Consider the following 24,662-nt stretch of genomic DNA (forward strand, 5'->3'; position numbering starts at 1 on the left):
AATAACAGCTAAAGTATGAAACTTCCTGGCAGATTAAAACTGTGTGCCCGACCGAGACTCGAACTCGGGACCTTTGCCTTTCGCGGGCAAGTGCTCTACCAACTGAGCTACCGAAGCACGACTCACGCCCGGTACTCACAGCTTTACTTCTGCCAGTACCTCGTCTCCTACCTTCCAAACTTTACAGAAGCTCTCCTGCGAACCTTGCAGAACTAGCACTCCTGAAAGAAAGGATATTGCGGAGACATGGCTTAGCCACAGCCTGGGGGATGTTTCCAGAATGAGATTTTTACTCTGCAGCGGAGTGTGCGCTGATATGAAACTTCCTGGCAGATTAAAACTGTGTGCCCGACCGAGACTCGAACTCGGGACCTTTGCCTTTCGCGGGCAAGTGCTCTACCAACTGAGCTACCGAAGCACGACTCACGCCCGGTACTCACAGCTTTACTTCTGCCAGTACCTCGTCTCCTACCTTCCAAACTTTACAGAAGCTCTCCTGCGAACCTTGCAGAACTAGCACTCCTGAAAGAAAGGATATTGCGGAGACATGGCTTAGCCACAGCCTGGGGGATGTTTCCAGAATGAGATTTTCACTCTGCAGCGGAGTGTGCGCTGATATGAAACTTCCTGGCAGATTAAAACTGTGTGCCCGACCGAGACTCGAACTCGGGACCTTTGCCTTTCGCGGGCAAGTGCTCTACCAACTGAGCTACCGAAGCACGACTCACGCCCGGTACTCACAGCTTTACTTCTGCCAGTACCTCGTCTCCTACCTTCCAAACTTTACAGAAGCTCTCCTGCGAACCTTGCAGAACTAGCACTCCTGAAAGAAAGGATATTGCGGAGACATGGCTTAGCCACAGCCTGGGGGATGTTTCCAGAATGAGATTTTCACTCTGCAGCGGAGTGTGCGCTGATATGAAACTTCCTGGCAGATTAAAACTGTGTGCCCGACCGAGACTCGAACTCGGGACCTTTGCCTTTCGCGGGCAAGTGCTCTACCAACTGAGCTACCGAAGCACGACTCACGCCCGGTACTCACAGCTTTACTTCTGCCAGTACCTCGTCTCCTACCTTCCAAACTTTACAGAAGCTCTCCTGCGAACCTTGCAGAACTAGCACTCCTGAAAGAAAGGATATTGCGGAGACATGGCTTAGCCACAGCCTGGGGGATGTTTCCAGAATGAGATTTTCACTCTGCAGCGGAGTGTGCGCTGATATGAAACTTCCTGGCAGATTAAAACTGTGTGCCCGACCGAGACTCGAACTCGGGACCTTTGCCTTTCGCGGGCAAGTGCTCTACCAACTGAGCTACCGAAGCACGACTCACGCCCGGTACTCACAGCTTTACTTCTGCCAGTACCTCGTCTCCTACCTTCCAAACTTTACAGAAGCTCTCCTGCGAACCTTGCAGAACTAGCACTCCTGAAAGAAAGGATATTGCGGAGACATGGCTTAGCCACAGCCTGGGGGATGTTTCCAGAATGAGATTTTCACTCTGCAGCGGAGTGTGCGCTGATATGAAACTTCCTGGCAGATTAAAACTGTGTTCCCGACCGAGACTCGAACTCGGGACCTTTGCCTTTCGCGGGCAAGTGCTCTACCAACTGAGCTACCGAAGCACGACTCACGCCCGGTACTCACAGCTTTACTTCTGCCAGTACCTCGTCTCCTACCTTCCAAACTTTACAGAAGCTCTCCTGCGAACCTTGCAGAACTAGCACTCCTGAAAGAAAGGAGACGAGGTACTGGCAGAAGTAAAGCTGTGAGTACCGGGCGTGAGTCGTGCTTCGGTAGCTCAGTTGGTAGAGCACTTGCCCGCGAAAGGCAAAGGTCCCGAGTTCGAGTCTCGGTCGGGCACACAGTTTTAATCTGCCAGGAAGTTTCATATCAGCGCACACTCCGCTGCAGAGTGAAAATCTCATTCTGGAAACATCCCCCAGGCTGTGGCTAAGCCATGTCTCCGCAATATCCTTTCTTTCAGGAGTGCTAGTTCTGCAAGGTTCGCAGGAGAGCTTCTGTAAAGTTTGGAAGGTAGGAGACGAGGTACTGGCAGAAGTAAAGCTGTGAGTACCGGGCGTGAGTCGTGCTTCGGTAGCTCAGTTGGTAGAGCACTTGCCCGCGAAAGGCAAAGGTCCCGAGTTCGAGTCTCGGTCGGGCACACAGTTTTAATCTGCCAGGAAGTTTCATATCAGCGCACACTCCGCTGCAGAGTGAAAATCTCATTCTGGAAACATCCCCCAGGCTGTGGCTAAGCCATGTCTCCGCAATATCCTTTCTTTCAGGAGTGCTAGTTCTGCAAGGTTCGCAGGAGAGCTTCTGTAAAGTTTGGAAGGTAGGAGACGAGGTACTGGCAGAAGTAAAGCTGTGAGTACCGGGCGTGAGTCGTGCTTCGGTAGCTCAGTTGGTAGAGCACTTGCCCGCGAAAGGCAAAGGTCCCGAGTTCGAGTCTCGGTCGGGCACACAGTTTTAATCTGCCAGGAAGTTTCATATCAGCGCACACTCCGCTGCAGAGTGAAAATCTCATTCTGGAAACATCCCCCAGGCTGTGGCTAAGCCATGTCTCCGCAATATCCTTTCTTTCAGGAGTGCTAGTTCTGCAAGGTTCGCAGGAGAGCTTCTGTAAAGTTTGGAAGGTAGGAGACGAGGTACTGGCAGAAGTAAAGCTGTGAGTACCGGGCGTGAGTCGTGCTTCGGTAGCTCAGTTGGTAGAGCACTTGCCCGCGAAAGGCAAAGGTCCCGAGTTCGAGTCTCGGTCGGGCACACAGTTTTAATCTGCCAGGAAGTTTCATATCAGCGCACACTCCGCTGCAGAGTGAAAATCTCATTCTGGAAACAGCTAAAGTACTTTTTAATTATTTTATTCGGAAGAACTATTGGATAGACTGGAGAGACTGCACATTTATAAAGGTATTGATATTTGCAAGCTTCCAGAGCCAGTGGCTCCTTCTTCTGGCAGAAGGGTTGAAGGGGAAGAAAATGGGGTGAAGAAAGAGGACTGGTGAGGTTTAGGAAATGAAGAGAGTTCAGAAAAGTTGCCTAGAACTGCAGATCAGAGTGAAGTCGCATTCCAATGGTTCTGCATATGCACTCATAAGTTTGTTTGTTTGTTCCAGTTGGATCTTTCAGACGGTAATTGCCCTTCAGATACTGCCAGATGTCCTCCTGGTATGACTTTGGCTGAGTCAAGGCTCATCCACATAAATAATTTTGTTATTCCAACAGAAACTAGTAATAATAATATTAAGTGGCTTTAGGAAGATAATGTAATCACAGTTTTGAAACCATGCCTGGAAGGAACTCAGGTTACTATTGACCTCTGTACTCGGTGTTTTATAAATTACTGGATAGGCGAATTCTGTTTGCATCCAAGAGACTATTGATAAAATAATCGCAATCGAACAAGATGGTTACAGAATAAGTCAGTTGCTAGGATCAGAAACACACACTGATGGAATCAATTTGAGAGAGGCCTCAAATCAGCTCAGCTTTCAGCCTGTGACACTATAAGAGAAGATTTCTACATCTACATTTATACTCCGCAAGCCACCCAACGGTGTGTGGCGGAGGGCACTTTACGTGCCACTGTCATTACCTCCCTTTCCTGTTCCAGTCGCGTATGGTTCGCGGGAAGAACGACTGTCTGAAAGCCTCCATGCGCGCTCTAATCTCTCTAATTTTACATTCGTGATCACCTCGGGAGGTATAAGTAGGGGGAAGCAATATATTCGATACCTCATCCAGAAATGCACCCTCTCGAAACTTGGCGAGCAAGCTACACCGCGATGCAGAGCGCCTCTCTTGCAGAGACTACCACTTGAGTTTGTTAAACATCTCCGTAACGCTATCACGGTTACCAAATAACCCTGTGACGAAACGCGCCGCTCTTCTTTGGATCTTCTCTATCTCCTCCGTCAACCCGATCTGGTACGGATCCCACACTGATGAGCAATACTCAAGTATAGGTCGAACGAGTGTTTTGTAAGCCACCTTCTTTGTTGATGGACTACGTTTTCTAAGGACTCTCCCAATGAATCTCAACCTGGTACCCCCCTTACCAACAATTAATTTTATATGATCATTCCACTTCAAATCGTTCCGCACGCATACTCCCAGATATTTTACAGAAGTAACTGCTACCAGTGTTTGTTCCGCTATCATATAATAATACAGTAAAGGATCCTTCTTTCTATGTATTCGCAATACATTACATTTGTGTATGTTAAGGGTCAGTTGCCACTCCCTGCACCAAGTGCCTATCCGCTGCAGATCTTCCTGCATCTCGCTAAAATTTTCTAATGCTGCAACTTCTCTGTATACTACAGCATCATCCACAAAAAGTCGCATGGGACTTCCGACACTATCTACTAGGTCATTTAAATACGAGGGCCGTTCAGAAAGTAACCTCCGGTTGATTTAAAAAAATACACCAAGTTAAATAAAAATATTTTAATATATACATCTTACAACTACATCTTTGCACTATTTTTCTACATAGTCTCCATAGCGATTGAGGCACTTATCGTATCTCTTCACAAGCTTTGAAATTCCTTCTGCATAAAAATCACCCGCTTGTGCCTGGAGCCAGCCTGTGACCGCATCTTTGAGCTCTTCGTCGTCATCAAACCGCTGTGACCCGAGCCATTTCTTCAAATGCATGAAGAGGTGATAATCACTTGGCGCCAGGTCTGGGCTGTAAGGTGGATGGTTGATACCGTCCCACTTGAAGGACTCAAGAAGGGCCGTTGTTCTGCGAGCAGAGTGAGGACGGGCGTTATCGTGCAAAAAAACGATACCGGAAGTCAGCATACCACGGCGTTTGTTCTGTATAGCCCGTCGTAACTTTTTTATTGTTTCACAGTACACGTCTTGATTAATGGTCGTACCACGTTCCATGAATTCCACCAACAACACCCCTTTGGCATCCCAAAACACCGTTACCATCAGTTTTCTGGCAGAAAAATCTTGCGAGGCTTTTCTTGGTTTGGTAGGCGAATTTGAATGTGCCCACATCTTTGATTGTTCTTTTGTCTCAGGGTTCACGTACTTAATCCAGGTTTCGTTGCCGGTCACGATTCTGTTTAACAATGGTTCTCCTTCGTCCTCATAACGTGACAGAAAGTCTAATGCAGAGGCCATTCTTTGAGTTTTGTGGTGGTTGGTAAGAATTTTGGGCACCCATCGTGCACAGAACTTACGATAACCCAATCTTGCTGTCACTATCTCGTACAAGAGAGTCTTAGAAATCTGTGGAAAACCAGTAGACAACTCCGACATTGAGAAACGTTGATTTTCACGAACTTTTGCATCAACTGTCTGAACGAGTTCGTCAGTCACCAGTGATGGTCTACCACTCCTCTCTTCATCATGAACGTTTTCTCGTCCACTTTTAAATAAACGTACCCATTCACGGACAACTCCTTCACTCATAACTCTTGGTCCGTACACGGCACAAAGCTCACGATGAATAGCTGCTGCAGAATATCCTTTGGCTGTAAAAAACCTTATGACAGCACGCACTTCACATTTGGCGGGGTTTTCTATTGCAGCACACATTTCAAACTGCCACAAAAACTAAACTAGCGCAGGTACGACGTTCACTCAACCACGGCTTGATGCCGACTGACCTGTTGAGTGCGTGAACGCACAGATGGCGTCGCTACTCCCCCCACAACCCGCACTGTGACCAATCGGAGGTTACTTTCTGAACCGCCCTCGTATATTGTGAAAAGCAATGGTCCCATAACACTCCCCTGTGGCATGCCAGAGGTTATTTTAACGTCTGTAGACGTCTCTCCATTGATAACAACATGCTGTGTTCTGTTTGCTAAAAACTCTTCAATCCAGCCACACAGCTGGTCTGATATTCCGTAGGCTCTTACTTTGTTTATCAGGCGGAACTGTATCGAACGCCTTCCGGAAGTCAAGAAAAATAGCATCTTCCTGGGAGCCTGTATCTAATATTTTCTGGGTCTCATGAACAAATAAAGCGAGTTGGGTCTCACAAGATCGCTGTTTCCGGAATCCATGTTGATTCCTACATAGTAGATTCTGGGTTTCCAAAAACGGCATGATACTCGAGCAAGAAACATGTTCGAAAATTCTACAACAGATCGATGTCAGAGATAGGTCTATAGTTTTCCGCGTATGCTCGACGACCCCTCTTGAAGACTGGGACTACCTGTGCTCTTTTCCAATCATTTGGAACCTTCCGTTCCTCTAGAGATTTGCGGTACACGGCTGTTAGAAGGGGGGCAAGTTCTTTCGCGTACTCTGTGTAGAATCGAATTGGTATCCCGTCAGGTCCAGTGGACTTTCCTCTGTTGAGTGATTCCAGTTGCTTTTCTATTCCTTGGACACTTATTTCGATGTCAGCCATTTTTTTGTCTGTGCGAGGATTTAGAGAAGGAACTGCAGTGCGGTCTTCCTCTGTGAAACAGCTTTGGAAAAAGGTGTTTAGTATTTCAGCTTTACGCGTGTCATCCTCTGTTTCAATGCCATCACCATCCCGGAGTGTCTGAATATGCTGTTTCGAGCCACTTACTGATTTAACGTAAGACCAGAACTTCCTAGGATTTTCTGTCAAGTCGGTACATAGAATTTTACTTTCGAATTCACTGAACGCTTCACGCATAGCCCTCCTTACGCTGACTTTGACATCGTTTAGCTTCTGTTTGTCTGAGACGTTTTGGCTGTGTTTAAACTTAGAGTGAAGCTCTCTTTGCTTTCGCAGTAGTTTCCTAACTTTGTTGTTGTACCACGGTGGGTTTTTCCCATCCCTCACAGTTTTACTCGGCACGTACCTGTCTAAAACGCATTTTACGATTGCCTTGAACTTTTTCCATAAACACTCAACATTGTCAGTGTCGGAACAGAAATTTTCGTTTTGATCTGTTTGTACTGAAGTCAGTTGTAATTCCATGTCAAGCTAGCAGTTCTACTCAACAGCATTTCTGTGAATGGAAAAGCTAGCAGGTTGAGGACCCTGAACAATATTATGCCCCAAGAGGCAGTTCTGACTCCCATTGTGTTTAATTTGCATGTATGTGGCATACCAGCTATTAACTCCAAGAAAATCAGTTTCACACCTGATTGGACATTAAGATGACAGAACAAAGATATTACTCATTCTAGGAGTACACTCTCAAGTGACCTTGCCACACTGAATTTAGTACTGTGCTAATTGGTACTGTAGCCAAAGCCAAGTAAACTTGAGGTTGCAATGTTTCATCTTGATAATAAAGAGGCACACATGATATTACAATTTTTATTTGATGCGATTAAAGTTTCCCATAACTACTTTGATAAATGTGTCATCTACTCCACAAAGTATCCAGAAACAAAGGGGCGACAAAAAAGCTGCAATTTTCCTTTTCTTAAAATGCATAGAATAAGAAATTGAAGCTACACTTTCAGAAGATCAGCTTGGATTCGGGAAAAACGGGGTAACCAGAGAAGCAATACTCCTAAAATGATCCGAACTACATTTATAGCTTTTATGTGCATAGAAAAGACTTGGATAATGTCAAATGGAACAAATCATTTGTGGTTTTAAGAAAGCAGGAATAGGCTATGAATATTGAAGAATAATATGGAACCTTATCAAAAAAGAGACAGTTATTATTGATGGAAAGACAAACAAAATTATGCATTTTCAAGTATTATGTTTAACCTATGTACCAAATGGGCTCTTAAAAGCATCAGGAAAGATCCACAGACATGTGTACAATATATTGTCAAACAATAGATATCTTAAAATATACTTATTATATAGCTGTCCTAGCTGAAAGTACAAAATCTTGAAGCCATGTTAATAAAAATGGATAAATAAGTCAATAAGAAAAATTATGACTCGTGATAAAGAAGAACAAGCTGAAGTCCAAATTTTTTATCTAAGCAACAACCTACTTGAGCAAGTTTACTCATTTACATATTTAGTAAGGAAGATCAATAGGGATGGACAGAGCAATGCAGAAGTCAAAAGCAAAAACTTACTTCAACAAGAAGATGAAGTAGATCTTAAAATTCACCAGCGTCAAAACAAGAAAACATAATATGTTTTCACAGTCATAAAATGCCACACTCAAAACATACGCTGTGGCATGTTTTGAGTGTGGCATATTATGACTGTGAAACCTGGACCCTGCTGACTGAGCAAGAGAAGAAACTAAATTCTTTTGAGCTGCATGTGCTCAGAATAAACTTGTCTCTCGTGGTTACAGACAAAGAGATCATTAAAAGACTGACTGGGAAGTGTGTGGAAATCAGTTGCCCAGAGAGGAGTGCAACTTATTGACCATATGATGAGACGCAATGGAATCCTGAACACAGTAATAAAAGGGCATGTTAATGGGAAGAGATCTAAAGGAAGACAGCGACTAAGATACATAGACCAAATTATGAAAGACATTGGATGCAAGGTGTACAAAGAAATGAAGATTACATTGGTAGATGTGAAGAGTGAAGATCTGCTGCTAACAAATCCTTGGACTGTGCAGAAGGTGATTCAGGTGCCGAATATTGAGCCCATATGTGGGAAAGCAGTGCACATGCAAATAAGATGGATGTACGTCTTCTGAAAGAGGACAATTACTATCACCATCAGATCAACTGCAATTCAGCAGATACCAGTTTTATTCCATATCAGTTCTCTGGATGTCTGAAGAAATGCTGGTAAGTTGCAAATTTTTAATAAGACAAGAGTACCTTAAGACCTCACTCAGTTCCTAGTAGTGTTTTCCAGAACTCAGCAGCTATGCACCTGAAGTCATTGTAAATGACCATTGGTGGATCACAGGTATCTTCAGTGTCATCAAGAAGGGGAAAGTGCACTGGAATGAACACACATGCCACAACACCCATCTCATTCTCAACCCAATTAAGAAGATTGCAGGGTTTGATCTTTCCCATTGTATGTGACCGAGACTTGACTGCATCCCGACAGGACGAGGTAGATCTTGAAGAGATGGATTTTTATGGAAATGCTGTGCATGACTGTGGTGTGGAGGAAGAGGCAATAAGTCTGTGGAAAAACTGCTTAGTCTACACATGTAAAGGCGACCTGAAATACTTGAAAGAAGTTATACCAAGTGCTGCTATCAAGTTGTAAAATTTAAACATTCATGTGAATATTTTTCTTGACACAGCAAACCATAGACATTTTCGTAGCAAGAACTACTTCAGCTGTGCGACCAAGTACACCCACATATTAGATGAAAGTAACGTGCATTGTCATCTCACATTGGGAGCACTATTGCGATGGCTTGTTATTGACAACATTAAATTTATTGAAGATACGAAAGCGAAATAAGGGACAGTGCTAATGGAAAAGTGATGGACTGTGAAAACAAAATGTTAAAGTTGAGGAAGTTGTGTGCAAATTACAAAAGGAGGAACACAGTGTTGAGTGGAGTAGGATTCAGATACCCGCTCAAAGAAAAAAGGAGGTCAGTCCACACAACAATAAAGTACAAATAAATTAGTTAGCAATTTCTGCAGTATTATGAGCAATATGAAGAAATACAAATGTACAAATTTTATTACACAGATCTGGACTTCAAGGCTAGTGCAGAGACTGAGGAGGGAAAAAAGATTATAGCTGTAGGATTTGATTTTAAAACATGCTACATTAAACAAGTTGTCATGTGCAAATAAGGTGACATAGTTTCAGAAAAGGCATAGCACACTGAAATTTTCCAAAAAGAAAAAAGGGCATAAGAATTAAAGTAGCCATTGTTTTATTCAGATGAACTAAAAATTATGCTGTGACACTGTGGATAAATGTTGACAAGATAGTTAGAACATAGGGAGATGGTATTAGCAGTGGAATTCGAGGCTTCTGACAGCACACACTCTTCGTGAGACCAAGACATGTTTCTCTACTTTCCTGTGTTTAACTTGCTCTCAATGAACTGAGAGTTACTTACGAGTATGTCTTTAGATACATGGAGAACACCTATCATCAGGTAGGTGAAAATTTTAGTTTTGCTGCAAGAACCCCTTTGTTAAGCATAACAAGATACATTGTCAGGTGAAATGAAATTTTAAATTTACCAAAGCCTCCTCTAGGCATTACATCACACACTTCAAAGAAACATTTGTAGAAAGATTTCTGGGCTGCTTCACCCGTGCACTTCAGGTGAGAACATATCTTCCAACCTCTTCCCAACAGCCTTAGTAAATCGCATTTTAAGCATGTTCCTTATAATTTTTGCACGTAAACATTCCGAGTGGTTATGATCGAACTGACTGTTCTGAGTGCTGCAGTGAAAGCCTTATACATTGCAAGACACTGAAACATTGTGGGTATGCTCATGAATCATTGTGCTCGCTATGTATGCTGAAAAAACTAATAGTTCTACTTTCTACCACCAGGTGAAAGTATGGTATAGTAAGCAGTCAGATTGTGGTGTTGCTGCAGGAAAAGGGTAGGAATGATCAAACACATGGCAATAGTGGTTCTGGCATGTTTTTTAGAACATGGTCACAAGTTACAACACGTGTTCAGTACGGTTTTCTGACTGAGCAACATGCTGCATCCGAAACGGGGCATGGTCGATAGTTGCTCACAAATTGTCCGGTGTAATCAGAGCGATATGTCGTCATATGTTGTCCTTCAGATCGGGAAGAGTCTGCGCTTATCCCTGATAGACATGATATTTCAGATATCCCCACAGCCAGAAGTCACACGAATATTGGTCGGCGTGTCTGGAAGGCCACAAATTCTTTAAATTGCCTTGAGATGATGCAGTTGTTACTAAAAGTTTCTCAAAGCAAGCCTTTCACCTGGCATGTGACATGTGGTGTCACCTCATCTTCCTTGAAAATAGTGGTGTGGACATAGTTGTGTTATTGCAAAGCTGGAATCAAGTTTTGTATAAGGAGGGTCTTATAATGTGCGATGTCACTTACACCTAACACGCACATGAGGCATCAACTCCTTGAAGAAAACAGACTGAGAATGAAGGAGCTTGTGAAACCACACCACACAGTGCAGTGGGTGTTCAAGCACAACATGTGGTGGAGTAGAACCCCATATTCGATAGTTCTGGGCATTCGTGGCATCGTGTGGAGTAAAATGTGCCTCGTTCATCCAGAGAATGTTCTCTGGCCACACTTCATCCATTTCCATATGTGCCAAAAAACAAAGTACAAAGTCACGGCCTTGTAATTTATCTCAGGGCTTCATTTGGTGCACATTCAGAATCGTGTAGTGATAACAGTGTAAAATGTGCCGCAAGATCTTTCGAATTGTAAATAATAGATTTCAGCTATCAGTCATCCTTCAGAATTTTTATTGGCAGATCTAGATTTTGAAAGCTGAAATCTAGATCTGCCAATAAAAATTTCAAAGGACGACTGATGGCTGAAATCTATTATTTACAAATCAAAATAACAGTCGCTGCGTGCAACAGCCTCTGAATGGAGGGTAACCTGATGAATCTTTTGAATCGTTGTCCAGGGGAGAAACAGTTACTGGAACAGCTCGAGTACTTGCTGCAGATTTTGAGGCTACTTCATCAATAACTGCCCAGGGAAAGCAGGGAACAGCCACCTCTCTCTCGCTGCAGCACCACCTAGTTTCATCTGTTTCTTCAGATTTCTTGATCATATTTCTGTAGCCCATTTGTTGACACGGGGCCTCTTTGCAGCTGTTTCTGTCAGCAATATTCCCGAATGCAGTGCTGCTAATTCTGCCATTCTGATAAAACAACTTTACAAATAGTGAATGGTCTTTCTTCCCAGTGGCCGTTACATTTGGTGCAGACAATTTCTTCTTCTTAATAGCCACTGCATTTGGTACATACGTCAACCTTCTTAACCCTTTACATCAACAGTCACTTCACAAATGAAATCAGCACGTCACCAAATGACAAACAGCATACTCCGCGAGTGCACCAACTAATAAATGTACCTACAATGTTTTAGCACCCTGTAATCTGCCACACTGCAGCACTCTGGACACCATCAGTTTATAACCACCTGTTACAAATGACAAAAAATTCTGTATTAATCTTTGCTGGGAAGGAGAGCAATCTGCCAACATAGAAATCAGCTCAGAGCAGAGCAGTCACACACACACACACACACACACACACACACACACACATAAATTGCTGAAAATTTTAAAAGCATAATTTCTTCCATGGTGACAGTATTCAGTCACAGGAATTGCTCAGAACATAATTGTCTTTGTGGAAAGATACAGTGCACTGATGAGTGTTGTTATATTTTAAGGCAGCACCACAGGAAAACAAGTCTGACATATTATTCTGTCAAATAAACAGCTACCACATACTGAAGCATTAAAATAATTTATTACTGTCTGAAACAAACACTACTCGTCCAGTCAATATCAGATTCATGGAAAAGATCTGAACATATTGTGTTATATTTTTATGGTACGGAAAGTTCTGACAGAATGTAAATTGTGTTGGAGTAAAGGAGACCACACAATTAATACCAGAAGTACTGAGTCATCAGTAGACACACAACAGAAATGAAAGCTTTCCTAACTTTCGTAAACACACACACCTGTGTATTTACATTGGGGGTATACTACAATGTAGGTGCACAGAGATTTCGTGTGTGGGGGGGGGGGGGGGGGCGCACACGCACCTGTGTGTGTACTCTTAAGGAATTATGTCTAGCAAAGTTTTCATTTTCTTTTGTGTGTGTTTGTCGCTGACTCAACACTTCTGCTATTCGGTGAATGGTGTCCTTTACTTCTAAACAATTTTGTTGCTTTCCAATCTTTTTGTCCCAATCTCTTGATCCACCAGTCTTTGGTACATGCATATTGTAAACATAAAAATTTGACACCATTGAGTGAGAACATGAAAACAAAAATTTAATATTTAAACCAAAAGTTTCTTACTTGATTGCTAAAGCATTTCTCTGTGGGTGGGAGCAGCTGACTTACAGCTGTTTTTCATTAATCTGCAGAACTATTCGTTTTTATTTCCAGGAATAACACTTGAACATGTACACCTGACTCCAAGTGTTTTAAACTCAACAACATGGTGGACTGCAGTTGTGTGTGACTACACAATTTCAGCATTATGGTATCTCCATGGATTCTAACTTCCTTGATTTTTGAATTCATAGTGTGCAGAGGGTATTGTTGTGGCATATAGACTTGTAGTGTGTGATGGCAGTCCACTTTGAACGATAACATACTGTAAGTAGTTACTACCTGACCTCTCCCCTCCTAGCTTCTCAGGCATAAACACAGTAGTGCTGCAACTCTGGCCAAGTCTTCAGTTTGCTTTGCCTGTTAACACATTGTGTTCCTGTTTGTTTATGTTTTGTAATGTCACACACCGATGGTGGTGGTGTTGGTGGTGGTGGTGGTAGAGGCCAATGATGATTTCCTTTTCTGAAGGGGTGCATTTTATCAGAAAAGTTGTCCTGTCAGATCTCTCCGCCAGAATGTGTCTTAATCATTGTGGGACTTTTTCTTTAAGATGGACTGTGAAAACAAAATGTTAAAGTTGAGGAAGTTGTGTGCAAATTACAAAAGGAGGAACACAGTGTTGAGTGGAGTAGGATTCAGACCCGCTCAAAGAAAAAAGAAGCTCAGTCCACACGACAATAAAGTACAAATAATTATTATTGTTATTATTACAATAATATTAATAATGATGATAATGGTAATAATAATAATAATAATAATTGTAAACATAAAAATTTGACACCATTGAGTGAGAACATGAAAACAAAAATTTAATATTTAAACCAAAAGTTTCTTACTTGATTGCTAAAGCATTGTTCTGTGGATGGGAGTGTTGTTTTGCGTGCGTGGGTGGTGCCGCGGCGCGGTTTAGGCGCGCTCGCCGCGGATGCGGCGCGCGAGCTGGATGTCCTTGGGCATGATGGTGACGCGCTTGGCATGGATTGCGCACAGGTTGGTGTCTTCGAAGAGGCCGACGAGGTAGGCCTCGCTGGCCTGCAGGACCATGACTGCAGAGCTCTGGAAGCGCAGGTCTGTCTTGAAGTCCTGGGCGATCTCGCGCACTAGGTGCTGGAATGGCAGCTTGCGGATGAGCAGCTCTGAGCTCTTCTGGTAGCGCCTGATTTCTCGCAGGGCGACGGTGCCCGGCCTGTAGCGGTGGGGCTTCTTGACGCCGCCGGTGGCGGGCGCGCTCTTCCTCGCCGCCTTGGTGGCGAGCTGTTTGCGCGGCGCCTTTCCGCCGGTGGGGTTGTTGGTACCCCCATCGGGCGCCTCCCCGGGTGGCGGATAGGGGAAAGCTTCCTAGATATAGGTGGTACTGGGGAAATGAAATACCCAGGGCGGACCAAAAACCAATAAACCCAGTGGTGTCTGTTCAGCATCTGGCGGCCAGTGGTCAGCGTCTGTTCCTCTAGTTGAGGCGGCTGCACAAAATCTTCTCGAACTCAAAAATCGAGTCGTATACCTGTGGTCTCAACAGAGATCACCACAAAAACTAAAATTCAACTTGAACGCATGATGGAGAAGACGACCACAGTCACTCCCCAGGCACCAGTCGATAGACTGGATTCACCTGATCATCGGATTCTGGGGGATCAGGGACACCATGCGGAGAAGAATCGGAGCTTCTCAAAAACTCGTCACTCTCTCAAAACGAAACGTAAAAATTTTATTGGTACAATTAATGTGAACACCCTCACTAAAACAGGCAAATTAAAGCAACTCACCAACGCAATGGGAAAATTTAACCTGAAAATCACTGCACTGCAAGAGACAAGATTCACAGATGAAGGACACTTTAACGCAGAGAATTACAGGATCTACAAGGGCAAACCAGCCATAAAAGTAAGAGACAAACTACCACTTTCCGGAACAGGATTCGCCGCACACACTTCCGTACTCGACTCAGTTATTGACTTCACGTCTCCCAATGAAAGTCCCTCCCTGTTATCAGTAAAATCAGCTAATAAAGCATACACTCTGATCAATGTGCACGCCCCCACAAATCACCACAATAAAATCTACCCTGAAACAGTGGACAATTTCTGGGAAACACTAGAAGAAACAACAAATAAAGTACCTAAGCACCATGTGAAAATCTTAGTAGGCGATTTTAATGCACAATTAGGGAAGGAAAAAAATTCAGAGATACCACTGGACCCCACACCAAACACAAACGTACCAACAAGAATGGTGAAAAACTAATCGACTTCTGCAGAAACTTTGGACTTAAAATAATGAGTACCCAGTTTCAAAAACCTGCACATAAATTAACCACATGGAGATCAACCAGTCTTAGACAGGGTGAATACCAAATAGACCATGTCGCAATTTCCAAAGAAAACATAAAAGAAATTCAAAACATCAGAACCCGCAAAGGTGTCTTTGAATCAGATCATCATCTTCTCCAAATAAAAACAAAATTCCAACCCAACAGAATGCTAAAAAGGCCACCCAAAAGTACCAAACCAGATCCGGAATATCTGCAACTGAACAAAGAAAAAATCATCATGCAAATTAATGAGGAAAAATCAACAGACTGGAAGAAACTAACAGAGAAAATTCAGGAAGCCCTCAAATTAGGACAACCCCCTCGCAACAGGAAACATTGCTGGTGGAATGCAACCTGTGATGAGGCAGTTGGCAACCGAATAACTGCATGGAAAAAATTTAGCAGTCACAAAACTGAAGAAAACTGGGAGAACTTTCCTAAAACCCAAAAACAGACCTAAAAAACAATTAGAAAAGAAAAACGGGGATATGACAACAACAGACTTTCTGAAATCCAGCAGGATTTCATCAAAAATAATACAAGAAATTTTCATAAGACTTTCAGAGAAAACCTACAGGGATACCAAGCGCCTAGCTTGTGCTTCAAGAAACCCGATGGCTCTTTGGAAACCAACACGACAAATAACTGCAAAATCTTAGCCCAATATTTCAGTTCCCTCCTCAACTGCGAACCACCCCAAGAAAAACTTGTCCTCTCTTCTCCAGTATTCACACACCCAGACTCACATGCCCCGGGTGTTGAAGAAATTATGGAGATAGTCAAGCAGTTGAAAAATAACAAAGCACCAGGAGAAGATGGGATCATTGCTGAGTTCTGGAAACTAAACGATCTTATACTTATGCAGAAATTAAACCGTATAATATCAGACATATGGATAACGGAGCAGATACCAGAGGACTGGAAATGCGCTCTAATTCACCCGCTACACAAAAAGGGCGACAAGACAGACATGAACAATTACAGAGGAATTTCCCTGCTCCCAGTCGCTTACAAAATCCTTTCCAAAGCGCTTTTAAACAGGATAGAATCCCAAGCAGATACACTAATTGGTGAATACCAGGCCGGATTCAGAAAAGGACGGTCATGTGCGGAACAGATCTGGTGCTTAAAGACAATATTACAAATGAGGAAATGCAGAAACACAGTAGTTACATTCATCGACTTCAGGAAAGCATATGATTCAGTGGACCGTGGAACCCTGTTTAAAATCATGGAAGGATTTGGGATCGACCGAAAGACACGAAAAATCACAGAACAGACACTTACCGGAACAACGGCCAAAGTGAAATTCATGGGCGAAGTATCAGAACCCTTCGAAATCAAATCTGGAGTCTGACGGGGGGACGGACTATCCCCAATCCTTTTCAATATTGTTCTAGAAAAGATAATCAGAGAATGGGAACCTCACGTAAAGGGTATCCAAATTGGTATCAAGAAAGAGAACCGAATTAAAGTCAAGTGCCTTGCTTTCGCTGACGATATTGCAATTATCACCAATAACAGAACAGAAGCGATTCACGCAATGGAAAAACTACATGAAATTTCACAAAAAAACAGACTACAGATATCTTATGAAAAAACCCAATATATGGAAAGGCAGCCAGAAAATAAATCCCCTTTAATAACAAAATATGGTAAAATTGCACAAGTCCTCCATTTTAAATACCTCAGTGAAACTATACAGTCCTCAGGATTAAACCGAATCACCAAGCTCCAGAAAGCCTACAAGCTAACATGGACGCATTACAACAAGAAGTGCATTTCAACAGACGCAAAACTAAGGCACTATACAACGGTGATTCTTCCAGAAGCAATCTATGCAGCTGAAACAATGGTGATTGATGGTAATTCTAAAATTAAGGAAATAGAAAAGCAGGATAGAAAAAGTCTCAGGAAGATTTACAGTCCAATCAACAAAAATGGCATTTGGATGAAGAGACCACAAAACGAGCTCTATAGAAAGATCAGCATAGTAACAGATGAAATCAGAAAGCGCCGAGCCAAATTTTATACACACATCTACAGGATGGAAGACTCCAGAACAGCAAAGAAATTATTCAATATTATAACAAGGAGTAAATGTGGCACGGAATGGCTGAAAGAAGTCCAGAGGGATCTACAGCAGATCAACATAAAAAATCTCGAAGATCGCACCGAGTGCCGGCATAAAATCACAAGTGTGAAGTTTGGGGAAAGAACATCGCGTCAGCCTGGTAAAAAATGGACAGAGGAACGGAAGAAGGAGCATTCTGCGAGGATGAGGAGGTTTTGGGAAGCAAAGAAGAAAAACATCCGAAGATGAAATTATGAATTCAAGTTCAATCGCTCTCCTAAAGGGGAACAATCGTTATAATAATAATAATAATAATAATGTTCCTGTTGGAGTGATACTTTTTTTTTGCATCACATGTTTCCATTCCCTTTCTGCACCCATTTTATGTACTGTTCAAAGTTAAATATTGCGTTCTCTCGCTGGTACAACTTGCAATGCTACAAAGACATCTTTGTTCTGCAAATAACTGTGAAGTGCATGGCAGAAGGTACGTCCCACTGTACCAGTTTTTAGGTCTTTTTGTCATTCCATTTAGGTATGGAAAAGGGGAAGATTGATTGTTCAGATACCTCAAGGATCCTTATGGGAGCAGTATCTAAAGTGCTGTGTATTCCTAGAGTCGCCACTTAAAACCAATTCTTGAAGCTTTTAAGTAGGCTTTCTCAGGATAGTTTACATCTGTCTTCAAGAGTCTGCCTGTTCAGTTTCTGCAACATCTGTGTGACACTCTCCCATGGATTAAACAAACCTGTTATTATTCATGCTGCCCTTCTCTATATACATCCAATATCCCCTATTAGTCCTATTTGATACGGGTCCCACATATGTGAGCAGTATTCTGGGATGGGTAGCATGAGTGGTTTGTAAGCAATCACCTATGTGGACAGATCGCATTTCCCCCCTATTCTACCAGTAAACCAAAGTCTACCACTTCCTTTACCCATGACTGAGCCTGTGTGATCATTGCATTTCATATCCCTACGAAGTATTACACCTATGTATTTGTATGAGTTAGACAGTTCCAATAAAACCTGACAGAACTAAGCATCTGTTAATAAATCAAGGTGTTACTGAGAAGATGATTGCACTAGAAATGAGTATCAGAATAGTGAGCAGTAACAGGTCCAGCAGAGGGCAGTTTCTGTAGAAGAGAACATGAGGATGGGAGAATTGGGCTTACCCTCCTAGCCACCACTTTCACTGCTCCCTGGCATAGTAATAGCTTAAATATTGATAATAGTCATATGTCTTCAAGTTTGGGCAATAACTATTTTAATTTTTGTTTCAGATTTTACGGAAACGAGTCATTCCGTGTATCAGAGCTCTCATAATTTTGCCTGTACAGGATTTGGCGACACAAGTGTACAAAGTCTTTAAAACATACTGCTCAGTAACAAATCTTAAAGTGGCATTAATAACTGGACAGAAGTCATTTGTGATGGAACAGCAGCAATTAATTAAAATAAGTAAATATTCCACTTCTTGTATTTTCCTGTCAGTAGTGAGAAACTGTAGTTTTTTTCTGATTTTACTATATTTCCCATAATGCCTTTCTGTGAAAAATCTGTTGCCAGAATTAGAATTGCATTTGGTGCAGCAAATTACTGCAAAGAGGGACCCTGATGAACAAGTTTCTCCTTTAATAAGCAGGTACCTCTAATTGTCAACAATCACCTAATTAGGTGGAGGATATTTAATAGAGGACCAGGACATTCTTTTACTCAGAGCCCACCCAACACTCAGATTTTTGTAATTTTTTTTATTTATGATATGATATGTAAAGTTCAGAACTGAAACATCCATACACTTTTTAGCAGTTCAATGTGACTCTCAAATATTCTCGAGAAAATCGACTTTGTAGTTTTCTTAGGAACTTTAACTCTATAAAATGAAGGGGATTTTTCACAACAGGCACTGTGGCTCAGTGGGTAGTGTTTGAGGATAGTAATTATGTAATTAAAGGTTGCTGGTTCGAATCTCACTATGATCGTATTCCTCCCCCCCCCCCCTTCTCCCCTGAAAACGTACATTATTTAAATATAAAATTCATCAAATATATGCTAATTAACACATACCTAATCATTATTTTTATGAAAAATGCCTTCGTGTTTTTAATTACATCATGCTTTCAAGATTCTGGTTTTCATTGCAAATATATATTCTTAATTATTGTCCTTATATAAATGGTTGATAGTAAAGTTTGTTTAAATTAAAATTACATTATAAATTTATTAATAAAATTTTATAAAATATCAATAATTAAGTAGTTACGTTTGCAATGAAAACTGGAATTTGCATGTGATATGTAATTGTAAAAAAGATGGTGTACATTTTTCATGAAAAATAATCATTAGATATGTGTTAATTAGCATATAATTGATGAATTCTTTTATGTCATATCGTTGTCTCTGTAGAGCTGTACCATGAGAAGCAAGGAGAGGTTGTTTGGTGGCCGGTATCCTCTGTCTCTAACACAAGCTGCATGCAGTTATTAACTGGGTTCTTTATAAACATAAGAATAGAAGTCTACTTAACTTGTTGTAAAAGCTCTTCTGTATAGTCCATGTTAGCCTCACTGCTGTTGCAGTACAAAGTCCGCTATGAACATAGTTATAGTTCTATGTGCTGCCTGTCTCTGAGCTAGAGGCTGTGATTGCGGCTCCGACTGTGACACACTGGAGCTCACTCGGTGCAACAGACTCGAACTCACTCCAACAGACTCAGGCCCTTTGGTCTGTGGCAGAATGGAAGTATATGATTCTTGTAATGTGCATTTTTTCTCTTAGGACAGCATAGTTTTAAAGTAATTCTATATATGATTTTTAAAATTTTAATTCATAAGGGAACTCCCCCCCCCCCCCCCTTTTTTTTACATGAAAGATAAAAGTTTACAGCAGGTTGTTAGGTTTAAGTGCTTGTGACTGATAGCTGTTTCTCCTCCATATCACAACCTATATTGTTATTCTTTGTGACAAGAAGCAAAACTTTTATAAAAAATATGGGACATTTTCATTTTATTTTATGTATTTGCATTTGTTATGGGATCAGCTTTAGAAAAATAAATGCTGATATTTTCATACTGTTTTCTTTGGAATAAAGCTTGCATACTCCACATCAGTTCCGGCAGGGGCTACCTTTATAGTCTCAGATGTTCTTGTGTTCAACATATATTAAAATTCAGGATAAAATATAAAACATGAATTTTTTTTGTTTAGTTCAGAAAAAAGTTCCTGGTCGCCAAGGATGGTACATTCATCAACATTTGTCATGTGCCACTTGATGCATATTAAAGTGTTCTGTATGTGGAATGGTTCAAGGCTTTTTTTATTTTAATCCAATGACTAATTTCCTAAGTGTACCAAGTAGCCTGAAAAAGATACAGTTTGAAATTTCTAATATTTTCCCCCCTCCTCAGTGGGTGATTGAAAAGAAGCAATAAATAAAACAAAGTTGGAACTAATAAAATGGCATGATTATCAGTTGAACTGTGTTGAATCTTCCAAATCATGTAATGCCCTCTGAAACAATGTGCAAGCTTCCAGATTTTTAGAAGGTAATGGAACTCACCAGAAAAATCTGGAAAACTACAAGGGAAAAAGAGATGATGTTCAAATAACTAATATATATAGGGGTCCAGAAAAATGTAAACACTCTTTGATAGTCAGTATTAATGAAAAAATGACATACCATTACAATTCTTGCATTTAGGGGGGAGGGGGGTGACCCCATTAGCAACCAAACAGTGTCGATGCTGGCGAACTGTTGATTAACCAATGGCTGTCAGTGTTGATGGCGTGATAGCCACACAGGTTCCATCGGTTGTTTCTCGTAGCTCAGTGCATGTAGCTGGCTTCTGTTCATAACCTTGATTTTTCAAGGTCCCCCATGGGTAGAAATCAAGAGGTGTAAGTTGTGGAGTCTGTGATGTGTACTCAGCAGCTCCTCTTCAATGTATCCATCCTCCAGGTAGATTTTCATCCAAGTAGGCTGCAACCTGTCTGTGGTAGTGAGGTGGAGCGCACTCTCGTTGTAGGCAAAATTTTTCATTTCAAAACATCTTTCACATTCCAGGTAAGACTGATGTTTGCAGCATATATACACCTCACCATTTATGGTACCTTCAAAGAAGAATGGGGCAATCAAACCATGTGATGGCAGACCCCACCACACAGTAACACCTGGTAGATTAATGTGAACATGAGGAATTTCAGGAACCCAGTACACACAGTTGTAATGGTTTACAGTACCATTCAGTTTGAATTGAACCTTGTCAGATCAGATAACTATCTGTGCAAACCAGTTATCATCGCGAAGCATGCCTTCAAGCCACTCACAGTATTCCATCCTTCAATCCAGGTCATCTTGTTTCACGGCATGCGGCAATCTTGGGATGTACACTTTCCACTTCCTACCGCACAAAATTGCAATGATGTGTCATTTTGTTCCAAATATATTAACTATCAAAAAGTATGTACATTTTTCTGGACCCTCTGTATACTACATATATTATTTTTTAAGATTGCAGTTTTGGTATCAAAAACTTTTCTACGACAATCTGGAACCATTGAACTAGGTCTGCATGTTTACCCAAGGGAGGACTCAAAATTGACAGTTCTGTTGGTAACGGGAAAACAAATATAGCAATTCACCAAATTTGTTGTCCAGCAATACCTGTAAGCCTTTGTGAACATTCTGCTGATTTACTGAGTTGTAGGGTAGTTTGTGGAAAGGATTGTGTTTGAAAAGTCTTCTGCTGCATGCTACAGGAGAGTGAAACGTGTAGGCTGATTACATATCCAATAAAGAGTGATATATAAGAATTAAAAAAAGGTGTGAATACGAATGGTCATTTCAAGACACTCTTTGAAAGTAAATATGGTTCCCGTGATGATATGAAATCAAGTGACAGTAATGAAACAAAGTAGTCACCTCCTATGGTGTGAATGAAGTGGTCAGTTTTAGAGGTTGCCATCAGTTCTATTAAGAAACAATGGTCATTTAAGTTACCAAGACAGCATAAAGAAATGACTGAACGTCAAAACGTATGTGGTTACTCTTCAAAGTAGAAATTCTTTTTTCGGAAGTGTATACACGAAAATAAAATTAGTTACTTCTAGGTAATGAAACATCTAGAGCTGTTGAATTGTGTGCATCCTATGAGGAAGGTACAAGTTGTAAAACTCATCACATTTTCCCTGTCAGAGAAAAACGTGTAGCACATTCCATCTGTGCTAAAACACATGGTGGACCAAGGAAGAAATGTAAGATCTGCAAAAGGAGTTTTTGGAATACAATATCCTTATTATCAAACAATGGAAAATCCAGGAGAAAATAATGACAATATTATGAAAAGATAGATAATGGAAATGTTGAGCTGCAGATAGGCACAACAGAAAGGCTGCTAAACAAGAAAGGATTTGGCCAAAAATTCTTCCCCTGAATTAGACAACACACACACGTATTCACGCAAATGTAACTCTCCTGCATATGATCACTGTCGCAGGCTGCTGAGGCCAGACTCATCATGAGTATCTGTGTGGGGGCGGGGGGGGGGGGGGGGGTCGTGCATATATGTGGGTGTGTGATTCAGAAGAAGGCTTTATGGGTGAAAACTTATTTGTTTAGCAGTCTTTTTATTGTGCCTGTATGCAACTCAACATTACCATTATCTGGTGAGTAGCACTCTACCCTTTTCATAATAATATCCTTATAACACCATCCAATGAATGAATCCCATTTTCATATTGAATACTAGTTTTATCCGGAAGATATACTGAGATATTTGGAGAAAAAGAAGAAAAATGTGTGCTGAATAAGTTAAAACACAAAAAAATGCTGACAATGTTACAAATGTGCCGAAGCTGTGCACATAAATAACCCTCATCCTGAAACTTCCTGGCAGCTTAAAACTGTGTGCCCGACCGAGACTCGAACTCGGGACCTTTGCCTTTCGCGGGCAAGTGCTCTACCATCTGAGCTACCGAAGCACGACTCACGCCCGGTCCTCACAGCTTTACTTCTGCCAGTATCTCATCTCCTACCTTTCACAGGAGAGCTTCTGTAAAGTTTGGAAGGTAGGAGACGAGATACTGGCAGAAGTAAAGCTGTGAGGACTGGGCGTGAGTCGTGCTTCGGTAGCTCAGATGGTAGAGCACTTGCCCACGAAAGGCAAAGGTCCCGAGTTCGAGTCTCGGTCGGGCACACAGTTTTAATCTGCCAGGAAGTTTCATATCAGTGCACATTCCGCTGCAGAGTGAAAATCTCATTCTGGAAACATCCCCCAGGCTGTGGCTAAGCCATGTCTCCGCAGTATCCTTTCTTTAGGAGTGCTTGTTCTGCAAGTTTCGCAGGAGAGCTTCTCTAAAGTTTGGAAGGTAGGAGACGAGATACTGGCAGAAGTAAAGCTGTGAGGACCGGGCGTGAGTCGTGTTTCGGTAGCTCAGATGGTAGAGCACTTGCCCGCGAAAGGCAAAGGTCCCGAGTTCGAGTCTCGGTCGGGCACACAGTTTTAATCTGCCAGGAAGTTTCATATCAGCACACACTCCGCTGCAGAGTGAAAATCTCATTCTGGAACCCTTATCCTGTTTCCCAAAGAGGAAGTTGCAAGAATTCTGCTATCATAAAATGGACGCATGTTTCAGAAAAACAACCCTAGTGAAAAGAATTCAAAAGACTCCTCTCTGGATTCAAAGGTGATGAAATTTAAAGATCAAGTAAGAAGAAACTTCATTTTCCAATAAAGACTACAGAAATGGCAGGAAGATATTCAGATTCACAACATGCAAAGAGTGGTCTGCATGTGTGACTGTGACTGGTGATTTGCAGATATCAGTTCTGTGTCAGATACATTCCTCATGAACTATATGCTGCCACACGGACCGTACTGGATATAAATTTCCAGCTGAAAGACGGTAGCACTATGGAAAGTGCTCACTTCCATTTCATAATGTTGGACGATTCTGGGCTCCCAATTTGTTATTGGTCCGACAGAAAGGCATCACTCTATATCAGAGGAAAACAGTGACACACCTGAACACGTGTTTAGTTCATTGAATTTTTAGTTTTAAGCAGTGTGCACAGAAGTGCTATGCTTTGGAACTTTTATGTTGTGAAATTTGGACATATATTTTAGATTTTTGTATGTTTCAAAGGTGCCTCTGTTATATATATTTAAGAAGACTAGAAATGACAGGCTAGATTTTGATTGTGAGACCAAAACATTGAATGTGGTAAAGGAAACAGGTTTAATGTATAACAAAATTTTCAGTCGTTCATAACATCTGTTAAAGAAAGTAGTGGAAGTTCTTCTTTTTAGGGAATAGCATACAATATTGTGCTGATCAAAGTAAAAAAATCAAAATTTT

At 41.6% G+C, this 24,662-nt stretch overlaps 1 protein-coding gene and 1 non-coding gene across 2 annotated transcripts in view; one reads left to right on the forward strand and one right to left on the reverse strand.

Moving 5' to 3' along the window:
* The window catches only part of LOC126481507 (ATP-dependent RNA helicase DDX51), a 155,805-nt gene that overhangs the window by 45,014 nt on the left and 86,129 nt on the right, over positions 1-24,662 (forward strand). The window contains exon 5 of the mRNA XM_050105303.1: positions 18,587-18,764. Coding sequence (XP_049961260.1) covers positions 18,587-18,764 — 178 coding nt within the window. The remainder of the gene's footprint in view (positions 1-18,586; positions 18,765-24,662) is intronic.
* On the reverse strand, positions 1,548-1,622 carry Trnas-cga (transfer RNA serine (anticodon CGA)). Its single transcript has one exon. It is a non-coding gene; the product is annotated as a tRNA-Ser (tRNA).

The sequence above is a fragment of the Schistocerca serialis genome, chromosome 5, assembly GCF_023864345.2.
Source record: "Schistocerca serialis cubense isolate TAMUIC-IGC-003099 chromosome 5, iqSchSeri2.2, whole genome shotgun sequence".
In the NCBI taxonomy this organism is placed as follows: Eukaryota; Metazoa; Arthropoda; class Insecta; order Orthoptera; family Acrididae; genus Schistocerca; species Schistocerca serialis.